A 16,917-nucleotide genomic window follows, 5' to 3' on the forward strand; every position below is an offset into this window, starting at 1 on the left:
AAAATACGTAGAACGTAGCATATCATTAAAAAAAATCATATCATAGCGTCTGTGAATAACAATGTGACACGGGGTACTTAAATCTCAACATTTCTTTAGTTGTAAAGTGTCATTCATTTTAGAGATATAAGAATGGCTATAATATGGTGTAATAAAGATGTCAGTGCATTCACGTAAGGTGGTAAAATGGTGTTAAAAATATTTTATTTTTAATAAGGTGTCTACTGTGCAACAAAAGAATCACGTACTTCTGTAAAGTGTGCGCACCTTGTACAATATAAGCAGCAGGCATTTTAATGTCCGTTTTTAACCACGTCATCGACTTCTCTCTGCGCTTATTTCTTCTTTCTTCGCGTCCTTGTAGCTTTTAATTTTCCCTCCATTATGATTTTCCAAAGGGCAGCGGGGATGTTTGAAAAGGCTCGGCTCGGTAGCGTGGCAACGCCTACAATGGGAGGGATCGCCGCGGCGTTTCAGCGCGAGCGCGGGAGCCATAGCTCGCTCTCCCGCGTCCGGCGCCCAAGCCAACGGTCTTTAGAAACATTTCCGAGCGCATTGTTCTTCGCAAAAACGGAAAAAGGGAGGGAGTGGGGAAAAAAAAAATTGCCGGCCTGCGTTCTTCGCCCGCTGTGCGGTTCTTAGTGTCTGTGTGGCCTTTGCGGTGGAGAGACTCCACGCGTGGTGCCATTTTACGAGCCGAGGGGGTGGGGGGGACGTTTTTTTTTTTTTACAGTTGTGTGTGATTCTGAAGCGCGGCGGCGGCGGCGTTAGCTCGCTCCGTTTACGCGCTTTTTTTCTTTCACGCGGCAGCCTATCGGGCTCTTCGTTCAGCACCGCGCTCGCCGCGGTTTCTTAACCCGCGCCGCTTGTTTTCGTCGCTCCCGCCTCCCGCCCGGCTCTCCGCCAGCTCGCCCCGGAGTAGATTTTCGCCGCGGACAGCGAGCGGTGTCTGTTTGTGGCGGGTTGTCTTTTTTTTTCCCGCCATCGGGCGCTCTCTCTCCGGGACCCCGTGGCCGCGCGTTCAGCTCGGAGAGGGCAATTTTCCGTCGGACCGGGCCGCTGTTCGGGAGGATTAGGGGCAATGCATTGTGGGATTTCCAGAATCCCCCGTGGAGCGGTTTGAACTAGCTGTCTGTTTGAGCGGTATGAAGCCGTCTCCTCTGCCCCGTGCGTGTCTCAGTCTACGGGGCCCCGCTCCTGGACAAATGGCCTTTGCTGGGGAGAGGCCACTTTTAGACAGGTTTGTATTGATGTGGCTTTAATGAATGTAAGGTAAATGGCTCTTCCCCATCCCCTCCCACCACCCCCCACCCCCCCTTTTGGGATTTTCGGCATTAACGCCACGCGTTGCGCTGAGAGTAATTCGCGGACGGGCCCCGGCAACGGGCCCCGGTGACAGCCGCGGGTGATTTGTCGCCAAACAAACGCGGAGCGGGTGACACTCCAATAATGGCGGGAGCGTTCCGGCGGAATTGATGGCGGTGCGAGCGCGGTGGCGTGACCTGTCCCCTTTGGTTTCTGTGTGCAGGAGTGCTGTCTGTGCAACCTGAGGGGCGGGGCTCTGAAGCGGACCACTGACGACAGGTAAGCAGCCGCACCCGCCGGTCAATGGAGAGGAATGGAGACGCCCACCAAACCTCCTGTTGGCCTGCTCCCGCTCGCTTTGAACTTCTCGTGTGTCATCTCTCCGATCCGCCAGTTGTGCTCTGTGGTCCTCCGACCGCCAGTGTGCCATCGTACAACACATTGTATGCATGAACACCCTCTGGAGAACATCTAGATCTGTGGCAACCAACCCTGTTCCTGGAGATCTACCATCCTGTAGGTCCTCATTCCAACCCTGACAAAGCACACCTCATTCCACAGCTAGAGATCTCCTTGAGCTGCTAATTAGTATAGTCACTTGTGCCAAATTATGGTTAAAACTGATAGGATGCTTGGTCTGCAGGAGCAGGGTTGGTTACCACTGATCTGGAATGTTCTGCGGACGAGTCCTGCGGTGTTCTCTCCTCAGTATCTCGCCTGATGTGTGCAGGGTTTTGAAGCACTCCTAGGAAACTGTGAATGAGCCCCTCTTGAGTTGCAGGCAGCTGCTGTCTGTGATAGGCTTGAAGTCAGGCTGCGGTTTTCACAGAGTCTGAAGGCGCAGAGATACAGCTCTCCTCTGAAGAAGCATCACACCGTTCTTTTAGCGGTAAATAGTTCTCTTGGAGCCCGGAATGTCGTGGTGAGGCGGCGTGATCAAAGAGCGTCTCCGCAGGAAGTCATCAGGGTTCCACCACTGCCCCTTTATGACATCACAGCACAACAGCCCGGATTCAATTAACATTGGTCCTTTATTTTGTCTTGAAAATAGATGGGATGTTCCTTTTTTCATTGCACTGGCTTTGCTTTAATTAATTTTGATGACTACTGAATCGAATGACCAAAACAATAAACAATGCAATTGAGTTTAAATTAAAGTTAAAAGTTTAATTTGAACTAAAGTTTGTATGCATCAGGTTTGTGGGTACAGAGTTGTTCCAATCACATCAGTCCCTTCAGGAAATTAACAAATACTCAGTTAATTCATTTACAAAATCCACATGGAAACTTTTGGCTGTTTTTCCATTCATGGAGTGAATAATGTATTTCATTTCATTTCCTGAATTGAAATAGAAGTGGCCCCAACCCTTGCACATGTACGATACGTGCACACACATTATGATAAAGTTGTCTAACATTATAATACTCCATATTATGAATAATTGGAAGAATATCAATGCATTATCAGCTCAGTCAGACTACATGGCATGAATTTTACATACGATCCCATTCTACAGCCAGTAATGAAATTCAAGCACTGTTCTCAAGAATAGAACAGTAATGGCCAAGGTCGGTTTTGAACCTGCAACCTCTTAGTTACCAAGCCGGTTTCCCTGACCATTAATCTGGAGTGTCACAGCTGCATAGTGCACAGCAGAGATGGTATTATTGACAGTGGTGAGCAGTGGACTGTGGGCACTACTCAGGTGGGAAGCACAGAAGTGTGACTAACAAGGACCTTGAGATTGGCCCTGTTTCTCTCTGAGGCCAGTTCCTCTCAACAGAGAACAGAATGGCTGGGGTTCAGTCAAGATCTGCCCTTAAATTTGATTCAGATGCCAGTCTGGATAACAATTCAACCATCACTAAAACTTCACCGAACTGTGTTTGTGAACTGAAGGTGAAACGTGTGTTCGCTTAAAATTCAAAGTTCAGGCGAAATATGGATTGAGACCGATATTTACAGATAAACAAACCCCCACCGAATGTAGATATTACAGGTATACGCAGCTGTGCACTTCTGTTCATTCGGGTGTATCAATCCTTTACTTCAATGCTCACATTTTGGGATGTCTGTCTGTTAGTTGAACAACAGTATGGAATACAATTGGGAATGATCTTCGAGTGGAAATTGAAGTGTGATGCTTTTAACGTGTTACTTTCCATTCTCACCTCAAACGCGGGGCGGGGCAGCCGGTAGGCGGCGGTTTCGAGCCTCAGGGCGAGCCACGCCCCTTCCCGGTGGCGGCGGGGGGGCGCTCGTTACTAACGGCTCCGATGGTTCCGCAGATGGGCCCACGTCATGTGCGCCCTGGCCCTCCCCGAGGTGAGGTTCGCCAGCCAATCGGAGCGGAGCCCCATCGACATCAGCAGAATCCCGCTGCAGAGGTACAAACTGGTGAGTCAAAACTGCGCAACCCCCCCCGCCCCTCGTCCCCTGCCCCCCGCCCCTCGTCCTCTTACAGACGTCGGACTGAAACTACAGTCGACATAGCGGGAGAGAGAGAGGGAGGGATAGAGAGAGAGAGAGAGGGAGAATGTGTGAGAGAGAGGGAGAGAGAGAGGGAGAGAGAGTGTGTGAGAGAGAGGGAGAGAGAGTGTGTGAGAGAGAGAGAGAGGGAGAGAGAGTGTGTGATAGAGAGGGAGAGAGAGAGAGAGAGACAGAGGGAGAGATAGAGAGAGAGAGAGAGAAGGAGAGAGTTAAATATTTAATTAAATAATTACAGTGATAATTAACAGTCTGTGAAATGAACAAGTTGCAGGGTACGTGGAGCAGCGCTATAATTAAAGCCGCGGTCCGGGCTAAGACCAATTTAGATGATGAGCGAGCGGTTTTGAGCATGCCCAGCTGAAGCCCCGTCATTATCCACAACAAACACGCAAATAATGTGACAGAATCGGGCGGCCGAAGAGGACGGCTTTCTGAAAGACGGGGCGCAGGGGAAGCTGTCAGAGCTTGGCGTGCGGCGACGTCCCTCGTTCACGGGCAGAATAAAACGCAGCCGCCAGAAAAGAGAACAGATATGATTAGCCGAACGTCTCTGAAGTTTTTCATGAAATTTTAACGCAAAGTGTTTTCATTGCGATTCCTGCCAAGCGCGTATTTCCCCTGAAAACCGAGGACGTATTTACTTGACGTATGTGGCTGTCGACGAAGCGCTCGAGAAAATAGCGGCTGTCGCTTCTGTTATGGCGTGGATGTTTTCCAGAAGGGCGCAGTGCCATCGGGTCTTCGCGCCTCTTGATCGCACGTAGCTTTTCTTCTCGTCACAAAGCTGTTCTGGGCACTGGGAATAAAATTTGAAGCGATAAGTGTGTGGTTCTCCTGAGCTAGACGGGGATTGTGAGGCAGCGTATGCGCTACCGCGCGAGATAATGTAGCCGTCTTGAAATTCACATTCATGCGCAAAAGCCTAATTGACAGGGAAGTGCATTAATGACGCCTCAGGGGTCAGGCGAAGTTTAAGCTGTGAAACTGGACAGCTTCCACAGGCTATGCCTTTAACCCCTTCACTACTCAATTGAAGGTGCTGTTATTGCAGATAGCCACTGTTCCTGAGCTTGTTTCAAACTGCAATTTAAGCTCAAATACAATTCATTTGTGTTAACTGTAATGTATGTACACACACACGCACACACACATACGCAGGCACACACACATTTTCCACTTAATAATTGTACGGAGTGGTTTGGGATAGTCTGGCCAGTCATTTTCAGTCATAACTCTCGGTTTACCCGTCGAAAACGCATTATACGTGAGTCATGAAAAAAATCATCCACTTATTTTCTCTTCCTTTGAGTGTGTTATTTTCAGCGTCTCACCCCGCCATTTTCCGCCAGAGCCTCAAAACAATGCCAGCGGCCCTGGTCGAGCCCGACCCCACGCCGCGTCACAGGAGAGCTTTCCAGAAGCTTCCGCGCGGCTTCAAGGGCTCGGACCGCGGCGGCCCAGCGGCCCAGCGGCGCTGAGCTTATTTCCTTTACGTCCCGGTATTGAGTTTGAGGAGTGGACCCTGAAATGGCTCCCAGGGCTCGGTTTCGTCCTTTCACTTTCAAGCCGCTCCTCAGCGTTAGAGCCGGAATGGCCGAAGCTGCTTTGTCATTTCCGTTTTTAGCCACTTCTCGGTGTCAGAGCCGGAAAGGCCGAAGCTGCTTTGTCCTTTCCTTTTGAGCCGCTCCTTGGCGTTTGAGCCGAAATGGCCGAAGCTGCTATGTCCTTTCCTGGTACACCACTCCTCGACATTAGAGCCGGAATGGCGGAAGCTGCTTTGTCCTCAGGCTCCACCTCCACGTGAGGGGAGTCGATGAGGCGTTTCTGGACGTGGCCTGGCCAGGCGTCGCTAAAACCCAGCCGAGGCGAACTCTGCTCTTCACAGCTCTCACCCTGCGCTTTCTGACGACGGCCATGTTCTGGCCGAATCGCCTCCGGGCTCCCCGCTGTTCAGGGATGCGAAGCAGCAGGGGTAGCCGGAGAATGCTAATGCCCCGCGGCCTCTGAGACGCCAGCGTTCGCTCACAGGATTGGGGGGGCCACAGAACTCACGGTACAGAAAAAAGCGCTCATTCTGCTGAGAGGCCCTGGTGTTTTTTTTACAGGAACGGCTATTTTTACGGCCGGCGTTTTGTAAATTGATTTATTCATTTTTCCGCGTGTCGCTTTTTCGTGCTGTATGTTGGGAATACGAGGCCGTGCGTGTGCGTGTGCGTGTGCGGTCGCGAGCCGGACGCCTCGTTTAGGCCACTCCCGAGTCGATAGTTTCAGATTACAGATATCGGCGGCCCGAGTCCTGAGCGATGGGGTTGATTGATTTATTTTATAACGGTATTTAAAGGCGCTTTCAAACGGCATTCTTGGCCTCACAAGTCTCTCCCCAGGGGGGCCGGTGTAGAGCTGGGGTCCATCTCCCCCGCGTATGGAGCGCGTTCACTGGACGCTAGAGAGCACCGAGGCGCTGCCGGTGACACCCCTCGGACAGGGGGGGATGACGAAGGGAACGCGGCCGGCTGCACTGGGGGTGACAGAGCGCCCCTCTGCTGGAGCACTCAGTTCCTCTGGAGCTATAATGCAGCCTGCCCCCGGGCCCAGTGATCTGCCTCGGAAAAAACTATGACTGCCTATCCTTCACACAGAGCTCTCTCTCTCTCACTCCCTTTCTCTCTCTCTCTCTCTCTCTCTCACTCCCTCTCTCTCTCATTCTTTCCCTCTCCCTCTCCTTCTATGTCTAGCACTCTCTCTCCCTCTCACCTCTCTCTGGCACTCTCTCTCTCCCCACTCTCTCTCTCCCTCTCCTTCTCTTTAGCACTCTCTCTCCCCCTCTCCTTCTCTCTCTAGCACTCGCTCTCCGCCCGCTCTCTCTCTCTCCCTCTCTCATTGTCTCTCTGTCCCTCTCTCATTGTCTCTCTGTGCTGTGTGATGCAGTAAGCGTGTGAATCTGGCCGTACAGTAATGCGGCAGGTGACCTCTGGCTCAGACGAGCTGTGTGTGTGACTCCTGGAGAGCTCTAAGGCTGGGCTTCACTGGAGCTCATTTTATGCTAAACTGCTGTCGCGTGTGCCTACGCGGCAAGTGCAATAAAATAAAACAAGTCAGGGGAAACGTTACTACTGGAACCCTTCTCTCTTTTTCTCTTTTTTCAAAGGAATGCTGATGTTTCCCCAGCCTTAGAAGACATAGGGACAGAGAGCAAGTAATCATTTTCAATTTACAATGGGTTTAGTCTTAGTATATGGAGTAGCAAATGTTCTGCCAGGAAAAGACTTGAATTCCTTTCACTCATTTTGGACAGAGAAATGATATGCAATTTAAGGGACCATTTGCTCTTCTTTGTGGCATGGATATTGGTCATGGGTATTGGTTACATCTTCTCCACATTTTTTTTCCTGCATTGTCAGCTTAAAATTGAAAAGGTCTTCCTTGTCGCCTTTTTTTCTTCTCCGCCCAACCCCCCCCCCCTTTCCCTCAAACCAAATGAAGTCCGGAAATGAGGTTTTTGGAATGGCGGCGAAGCCAATTGGCTCCCGCTGGCCAGCAATTTGTATTTGACAACTGAAGCACATAGTCACAAGGTCTTTTTTCTGTGTGTGTGCGAAAGGGCCATTGTTGTTTGAATGGAATACGCCAGCCACCACCCCCCCCCCCCGCCCCCCCCCTCGCTGAAACTGGGCGAGGGTGCGAAGTCGTGAGCCTGATTCCCCGGGCCGGCTGCTTCCAGAACGTTCCGCTCCGCCGTCTCCAGCAGAGATAAGGAACAGGCTGAGAAAAACAGAAAAAAAATAGAGAAAAGAAGCGAGAATGGAAGAGGGATTGGGTGAAAACAACTCCCAACAGGGGAGGGGGGAGAGAGAGAGAGAGAGAGGGGAGAGAAGAGAGAGAGAGAGAGAGAGAGAGAGGGGAGAGAGGGGAAGACAGAGAGAGAGAGAGAGAGAGAGAGAGAGAAATACCGGAGGGGAAATATTAGCCAGCTTCTGAGGCCCAATTTGTTGGTCTGAAAGGTACATCAATTCTTTAAAAGCGCCAGGCCTTTTCCAGCGCGGCGTGGCAGCCGAGCCCGGGACCGTGGTGAAGCCGCTCGGAGCATTGTGCGGGGAGAGGGAAAATCGGAATGACAGCTGTTCTGATTTCATCTGGGAGGCTTTACCCGATAAGGCTCGGCGGGGGAATGGGAGTAATCGATTGGATCTCACTCGCTCGGGGCTCGGCTGAATATTTCAATCAAAAAGGGAGCGGAGGGGGAAAAAAATAACTTTGGCATTGGGATGGCGGAAGATTTCACAGTGAAGTCGTTTTAAGATCCACCCCCCCAACACACGCATGTACAGAACACACACACGCGCACACACACACACACATGTTCAGTCACAATCTTTCTTCTCTTTTATCGCAGACAGACACACACACACACATGCTCAGTCACGCTCTCTTCTCTTTTATCTCGGATGCACAAACACACACACATGCCAGGTCACACACTCTCCTATCTTAGACACGCACGAACGCACCCCCCCCACACACACACACACACATGCTCTGTCACACTCACTTTTATCTCAGACACACACACACACAAACACACACACACACAGACAAAATCACACACCCCCCTCAGCCTTTTGATATCCCTGCGGACGGCGGTTCCACCAATCGCATTGCGATCTTAATGTGATTCGTCGCTGCACTTTCCTCATGCGGTGTAACATTTGCAAAGACTGTGAAATTCCCTGTTTTTTTTTTCTTTCCCTTTGTCTTTGCCGTCTTTGAGTTAAATGCGTAGACATTTTAAAATGTTGTCGTGTCGGGTGTGTCGACCTCACGCCTTCATTGAGATACGCTGTCCGCTAACCGTGGCCCTTGTAATTTTTGAGTGAAATTTCCCGAGCACCGCCGATGGATTCATCGCGCTTATCCCAGGGTGGCTCAAATTGTGCTAAGGGAATTTAAAATGGAGGTACAGGTGCCACGTGGAGCGGTGGTCATTTTTCTGATAGAGGGCCACAAGTACGACATTTTTTTTTTACAACGGAAGATTAGGAGCTCAGATGCACCCGTCAGTTGTCGCATTCCGTTGTTCTGTTTTTTGCGAATGTGCTAACCGTTCTAGCTAATGTTTTTTTCTCAGTTACCACAGGCAGGCAACCCTTTTCACTTGGCTTGGCTTACTGTATGCATACTGAGACGACCAAGTATACAGCCTGAAGTGTTCTGATTCGGTTAGACAAAATAAAATAATAATTCACACATTAGTTAACATGCACCGTATAATAATAAATGTTTCATTTAAAAAAATGAAGCAAGGGCCCCTTGTTCCTGGGGGGCTAAGATGGCACTGGGGTGGGGGGGGGGGGTGACATGTGCGCCCGTGCTACATTGTCCTCCCAGGAGCTGGGTGCATTCATAATTTAGCTGAGAGCGCTCTTAACACACGACGTGTGGGCGAAGATGCAGCCCGCCGCACGCTCGCGAAACCCTCTCTGCAACGCCAGGCGCCGCCGCGGACGGCTAGAGACCGCTCCCCTCCGGTTCCTGAGGTAGGGTGGACCGCCAGACACTACCGAAATAACGAAAAGCCCCACCAACGGTATGGTTGCTTCAAATGAAAAGACCACGGCAACTGAAATGATGAAACGACATCACTTAACTAACTGGACTACAGTTTATATGCTGGGATTGACATCTGGATGTATTGGCTAATAGTTTAATGGCATACTAGCTTAGCCAGACATATGTTAGCTGTGAGCTTTATGGCATAATTGCTAGCTTAGTCACTTATTCATTGCCTGTGGATATGGTTTGTCATTTCTTGGTAAATTAGTTGCAGAAAAAAATAAAAGATTGACTTGTATCATAAGGAGGCGAAAGCTTGCTTTATTTGTCTCTGGGATACATGTTTTGCAATGCGTTTGTAGCAGGAGATTTGTCTTTCTTTTGTCAAACGGCAGAAGAATTTGTTTTACCACTTATGTGTCGTCCTAATCATAGGCGAGAAGGCGCTGTGTCTGGTAATCAAACATTGTCGACCGGCTCGTCTGGGAAGCCGCTGCGCTACAGGTTAGCGAGGCCCTGTGTTTGTTTTCCGGAGCGCTGATCTGAATTGCAGAGACGCACGGCGAAGCGTGGGTTATGAGACGAGGGTTCAGACATAAATCTTCTGCGTAAATAAATGACACGCGGCGCTACGGGGCTTTCTGCTTCCTCTCGCCGGCCCAAAGACACAGATATTAATTTCACATTTCATAGAGCACTGGCTCTTTAAGAGTGCTCAATCCCGCGCTGGCAGACCTGCAGACGTCTTCCCTCACCTCCGGGTGTCCAACAGGAATGTTTTTTTTTTTTGGTGGGTGGGTGGGTGGGTTAGGTGGGGGGTGGATTTGGGCGGGGTGCTAGTACTGCAGTTCATTAATGACAGCAATCTGATAACGTTTCTCCTGAACACAGTCACACAGACTGATAACGTTTCTCCTGAACACAGTCACACAGACTGATAACGTTTCTCCTCAACACAGTCAAGCAGACTGATACCGTTTCTCCTCAACACAGTCAAGCAGACTGATAACATTTCTCCTGAACACAGTCACACAGACTGATAACATTCCTCCTCAACACAGTCAAGCAGACTGATAACATTTCTCCTGAACACAGTCAAGCAGACTGATAACGTTTCTCCTCAACACAGTCACACAGACTGATAACGTTCCTCTATGGTTGCCGTTGGCGTGAATGGCCGACGTGTTACTACCTGTTGGTCAGGCGGTGAGGCAGGACCGACACCATTACACAAGAGCAGCCCTTTTTTTTATTATTTTTTTTATTTTTTTTAAAGGTCAAAGTAATTTCAGGGGGGAGGAAGAGATTGTGCTGCTGCGGAGTCGGTGGAGGACCGCGCTGTGTTTCTCCGTACGGAATTAAAGCCAGGCGGCCAGGTCGCTGGCTTCGCTGCGGCGCCGGTAAGTGGGTCCTCTCGCGGATCTCCAGCTTCCTGTGGGAGCGCTGACAGTGAAGTGGGTGCCGGGGAGCGTTTTTGGAGACGACAGACTGAAGAGGATAGAGTGTACCCCCCCCCCCCCCCTCCCCCCACATTTGTGCGTGTGGGTAGGGGGAGGGTTACAGAGGACCAGGGCTGGCGGAGATTTAGGCTGGACAATAAGGGGGGTGTGGGGGTGTGGAAAGGCCGTGGACACAAGGCCCCGCCCTCTTCTTTTTCTTCTCCATTCCTTCCTCTTCCAGCTCTTCTTTTCTTTTATTTGAATCCCTCCTGTAAGTCCAGGGCCCTGGATATTTCATTAGGCAGGTGTAATTTCACATTAGAAATTTGACCTGCTTGTATTACTTACCGGCAGTTGGCGAAACTCAGGGTCGGTTACTGGGGCTCATTGTGAAGGAATCTCACGACTGCTTCCAGTCGCTGGGGAGTCGCAGGTCGAGCTCTTCGGCGCCTGTTCAAAGGCCTCGCCGTCTCTCCTTGTTTCCAGCGCACGTTCACCACACAGCAAGGCCACAAGCAGACGCGTAAAAAAACGTGTGTGTCCGTGAGCTATAAATACGAACGCGCCGGTTTGTTTGTGTCCATTGTGTGTGAGCAGCGTGTATTACCATTTCCCCCCGCGAGCCTGACTGTGTTGATCAAGGCTATTGTAGAGCCGGCCGGTGTGTCGTGACTTTCAAAGGAAGAAGCTGTTTCTGATTATCCAGATGTAAGGCTGTACTTACAAGTGCTGCCGTTTACAGGCATGGATGATCACTGTTAAAGCTCCCTGCGCTCAGGTGTTTAGGAATGTAGGTGAGGTTTTAAGAATACTTGTCTGTGAGTGGCATAAGAATGAGTTTATATGTGACTTTGCTTGTGCACAGGGTGTGTGCTATTATTGGCTCTACTTTTATACTGTTTGCAAGGGATTCCGCTACATTTCTGTCGGCAAGGTAAAACACTATCAGTGGCCTAGTAATGAGCTAGCTGATTCCATTTTAGAATGCTTCCTTTATTTGTGAAATGGTCACATTTGATCACCTTTCAGGACTGATGCAATTGTGCGAACGCTTTCTTCCGTTAACCCTAAGTGCATTATATGAAAGCCACCATGATATCAGAGTTTTCCCATGTTCCGCATTGTTTATTTTTTTAAAAATCACTCTTTTTGTGCAAATTGGACCCACTGGGGAATAATAAGGGCAGATATGTAGCAGTCATAAAGCACCCCACAGGGCATTGGGGCTGCAGTTGGCTCTGCATTGTCAGGATTCAGTACCCGACCACAGGGCACCTCACTACCCTGTGTGTGCTTAACAGAACCACCCCCCCCCCCACAAACTCATAATATATCATTTCAGAATGCAGTTTCAGTAGAAGCGCGTTATGGAATATTGAAACTTTAATCTCCCCCCCCCCCTCCCCCACTTCCTATCAGGGGGGATCTTGTTATCTCGTTTCTATTTTCCAAAATTAATTACTTCTGTTAATGAATTGAGAACAGTATGCAATAAATACTCGCGCATTGATATGTAAATTAATATTGTTGTGCTTAATCTTCCATGTGTCTCTGACATTGGTTTCGCATGGCCAGCGAATTCAGTCGGGAGATTGTAGAAGTGCAGTACATTAAAACACAAACAGTACCGGCGTCATCGTTTATGAAAAGCACGGAGTTCACACACACGGACGTATTTCTGTCCGAGCTGTGAGAACACAGTTATCCCGTCGCCGTGGATTTTTTGGTTCATTTATACCGCGCCGCGGAAAGCCGTCTTATCCTTCGGAAATGGCAGTTCGGAAGATAAATTGAATCCCATTTCTGTTTTACATCTTGTGTGACACTTCTGGCCGCTTATCAGTTTTCGGTCATTACGTGGCCTGGCAAAGCAATGGGCCTTTTGGCCGAGGCAGACGGTATTTATCATGATAATGTGCCGCTCAGGCTTCGGGTCTGAGGCCTGGCAGGGAATGCAATGAGTCCTTATTTCGGCAGAAGCGTCTTCTGAGCGGGGGTGCGGGGGTGTGCGCCTTGTGGTGATCACAGTGCGCGTAGCTGGGGGCCAGAGCGCTCTCTCCAAACTGGACACAGGGACACCATCTTTTTTTCCTCACCCTGAATATCCTTTTTGTATTATTAAGTTGTCTTCAAAAGGCTAACATTATATTCCCGTTATTATTTTGTCTTTTTCTTCTATTTTCTAGGGTCTGTATTTGTTTATGGTTGCCCCTGATCTCTGATGAAGTCTGTCGTCTGTGACGTTATTAGCACATGGTAAAATGCCCTGCGTTAAGTCAACACTGACAGTGTCCTCAAGGGATACAAATGCACTCTTTTGGTTAACACTAAACATTTGTGTTATGTTGAGTTTAGAGCTTTTATTTTGTAGCTCTACTTAACCCTTTTTTGTCTCCTATCATACAATCACATATTAATTCAGAAATGAAATTGTTGAGAATGATGTTGTGGCCACATAGATGTGGGATAGTCAAATTTCTTTAACTTGTAATAGTATTTTCTCCATATATATTCCCTATTGGTGACATTTTCTGACACAACGGGAAAAAAAACAGCTTTTTAAATTGAAAAGTAAACAACATGCACTCACTGCACGTTAATAATTAAAGACTTCAATTTGAGACTGATGAATTCATATGATGTTCATGGTATTTTTTGTTGTTGTTGTTGTTTTTAATACTTTGAAAAGCTGACATGGATATATGGCATTGAAAGTAAAGTTTGAGCCCTTGAATTATAAAAGAGGAAAGTGCTGTTTGTTCCCCCCCCTCTCTCTTACTGTACTGAGACTGCTTGTCCAACGCATTCCCTCTGGTGTGGTCTGAGAACCTCTCCCTGTGAGGAACACAACTCCTCCTCACTCTTTGATATATTGCCAGTTGCCTTGTGTAATATATGCAGTCCATTTGACTGTTGACGTTGATTTTTTTGGAAAGCGTGTTTTTCTCTGCGATGGGGGATGTCCGTGGTTAGCATCGAGGAACAGAGGGACGGGGTTCGGCAGGCCAGCAACAAAAAAAAATCTCTTTCCTACCATCCTCTCCTCAGATCGGAGTGCATTACGACCTCTGAACTTACCCATAATCCTCCCTGCCAGCCTGCCCAAAACCAGCGCGGGATTAGATGATTCTGTGAGCCGCTTCACCGCATCGCTCAGTATTCCGCACGCACCGCCCCCCACCCCCCCCCAACCCCCGCCCCCATCCCATCCCATACCGCAGCCAGGCGTGAACGCAGACGTTAGGGAGAGCCGCGACAATGGCGCTAACCCGCCGTCTCTTCTTCTCCCTTCCTCTCTCCATCTTCCTCCCCCCCCCAGTCGTTCTGGACGCGGACGTGAGCTGACGGTGGCGGGCCCGCAGCCTCATTTGCATAACGACGAGCGGTGTTCTGTCGGGGCTTGGACGTCGCCGTGGTGACAGGTCTCCGGCGTGAAAATTTGAACTTTCCATTTCGATAAACGGGGAACGCGAGTGACGGAGAGGGAGCGTGTCACCTTTCCCCCTGACGGGGGGTAATAAACACCCCCTCCCCCCCCCCCCCCCACGAGCCGACCCACAAGGCCGCCGTTCCGTTGCGTCGCTCGTGATCTCATCTTGTCCGCTAATGATTTAGGAGCTCCGTGCTCCCGTCCCGCGCGAGCCAGAGAACCGCGCTATAGAGGCTGCTGATTGGCTACAGATTCGCCGTGGCGGGCGCAGGTTTCCGACAGGTCGCCCTCTGATTTAGGAAGGGGTACATTAATCACGCCGGACCCCCGCTACGGGTGGCGATGCCAGGACAAGCTTTGTGAACGCAAACCGCGAGCTTCGCTCTTCGCTGGCTCGGATTTGTAAGGTGACGACTTGGCGAGGTCCCGTGGTTGAAATGAACTGCATTGGCGACGCACGCCCATGTTTAAGACTGCCTTCAATGTCCCAGAGTTTCTCCCTCCTCTTCTCTCTCACTGACTTTAAGCGCACGTTTATTCACGCTGTTTATGTAGCAGCTATCGCCTTGCCGGTGCATTATGGGAAAGCTGCACCCGGCTTTGTGCCACTTCTCTCGCTCGAAGAAACGCGTTGATTGCCTGATTACACGTCTGCCGGTTTCTTCACATTTTTCAACTGCAACCGTGTAAAAGCAGAGCCGGTCGAACTCTTTGATAGTTTAGGATGTGAAAATATACCCTCCTAAACTCTTATGAGTCGGGACTGCGGTATCGGAGAATGGTGGTGGGCGTCTTAAAATGCCACGACCAAAATCATTCGCTCGCTGTTCGGTGGTTGCCATCAGCTGGGAGCCTGTGCAGTGCGAACTCAGGGGTCCCGCGGTCCTGCTTTATGCTCATGCATACTTCACTAATTGGAGCCCTTGTGCTGGATGTCTGCTTTATGTCAAAAATTCCCCCATGCGTCTGAAATAGCTCAGCCGAGAGAGGAGCTGGACTCCTGGTGGGTAGTAATCTGAAGGAAAAAAAAAAAACCAAGTAAACCGTCATTACAAGTTTTTGTACATTTTTTTTTTTTTGTTAAGTGCGATTCCTTGAAAGTTTAAGAAGTTGGAAGCGCGAGCCTGAAGTCTCGGCAGGGCTTGTGTCCCTTAAGCCAAAGTGCACTGGCACGGAAAACGGGAGTTGGCGTTTTTTTTCTGGGGCGGGGGGGGGGGGGGGGGGGGGGGCTGACTCAGGCTCCCTTTGTCTTCACCGCTGTTGATTTTATGACTTTTTCGGAGCACAGACCTGCAGCCATGGCGGGCAGGAGGCGTTAATGAGACGTGTGAGGTCCTTACGGAAAGGCCGCCTTTGGCCCTGAAACGGGAGGGGGGGAGAAGATCTGAGCCCATGCATGAAGGCATGTTTATACAGGGAATGGGATGCCAGCCTGAAGAGGAGTCCTGCACTGATTAACACACAAGTGTTAAACTCCAGTGCCTGTATTCATTAACACAGAGGTGTTAAAATCCAGTGCCTGTGGTCTTAATGGAGGTATTAAACTCCAGTGAATCTGCTCATTAACACAAAGGTATTAAACTCCAGTGCCTGTACTCATTAACACAGAGGTGTTAAACCCCAGTGCCTGTACTCATTAACACAGAGGTGTTAAACTCCAGTACTTGTGCTCATTAACACAGAGGTGTTAAAATCCAGTACTTGTGCTCATTAACACAGAGGTGTTAAACCCCAGTGCCTGTACTCTTAACACGGATATAAAGCGTCAGTCCTCGAGGGTAACAGAGTCAGCGGGGTGCTGCGATTTCCTTTCACTCGCCAGCCAGCTTAGGCCTTTGAAACTGAAGATTTTCCAATCAGGGACCTGAATGAATCTCTTAAGCGCCGATACAGGCCAGAAATGGCCGACGCTGCAGCTCTCCAGGAGCCCGCAGCCCCTGCTCAAACGCAGGTACGTGAGATGTAAGGGTTCCATTTAGTCCAGGAGTGCCCTCAGACCGCACGGCTTGCGCTCGCACGCGCTGCATCGGTGGGCCTGCTCGCCGGCTTCTTCGCCGCTGAGTGGCTCTTTAATTTAAGTGGGGCTCCAACACGAGAGTCCTCCGCGCTGATAAAGGACATCTGCTCCTTCTCCTCGGCCACGCGTTAGCGCCACGTGCGGCTAGCGCGTCTGGCCAACACCGCTATCCGTCACTCCTTTCAGCTTTTCAGAGGGTTGCAGAGCATTTGCGTTTTTCCAGTCCGTTTTCGTTTTTGTTTTTTAATTCAGCGCTGTTTCTGAGAGGAGCGGGCTGTTTGTCCACACAGCTCCCCGGGTTCCCCTTCAGAAGGAGGCGTGGGCATCTGGTCTGAAAGGATAGCGACGGCCCAGACAGGAAAGGGGCGCAAGCCCTCAGAGGCTACTCTGATGGAAGTCTCTAGCAAGCCAGCGATTGGCTGGAGACAAGGCGCCAACTTCAGCAACAACAAAAAAAACAAAACACATGAACAGACACGCGTTCCATGCGAAAGTAAAGGATGTCCCCTTTTTTTCACGAGCGCGGCGATAGATTTATAGCTTCATTCTCTGTGGCCTTGGGTGACGGTTCATACTTTGTAAGATGGGTCTTCAAAAAAAAAATGAAATAAATAAATAAGCGAAAAAGGACTGCAGGCCCTTTAGGGGTAAAAAAATAACAATCTTAAGTGATATGTTCTTCATA

General features: G+C 49.8%; 1 protein-coding gene across 4 annotated transcripts in view; it reads left to right on the forward strand.

Moving 5' to 3' along the window:
- LOC118231574 (lysine-specific demethylase 4C-like) overlaps positions 1-16,917 on the forward strand; it is a 133,016-nt gene that overhangs the window by 92,173 nt on the left and 23,926 nt on the right. For all 4 annotated transcript variants that reach the window (XM_035425503.1, XM_035425505.1, XM_035425504.1 and 1 more), the window contains exons 16-17: positions 1,529-1,584; positions 3,595-3,703. In XM_035425503.1, the coding sequence (XP_035281394.1) occupies positions 1,529-1,584; positions 3,595-3,703 (165 nt within the window). The remainder of the gene's footprint in view (positions 1-1,528; positions 1,585-3,594; positions 3,704-16,917) is intronic.

This window comes from Anguilla anguilla, chromosome 7 (assembly GCF_013347855.1).
Source record: "Anguilla anguilla isolate fAngAng1 chromosome 7, fAngAng1.pri, whole genome shotgun sequence".
NCBI classification, from domain to species: Eukaryota; Metazoa; Chordata; class Actinopteri; order Anguilliformes; family Anguillidae; genus Anguilla; species Anguilla anguilla.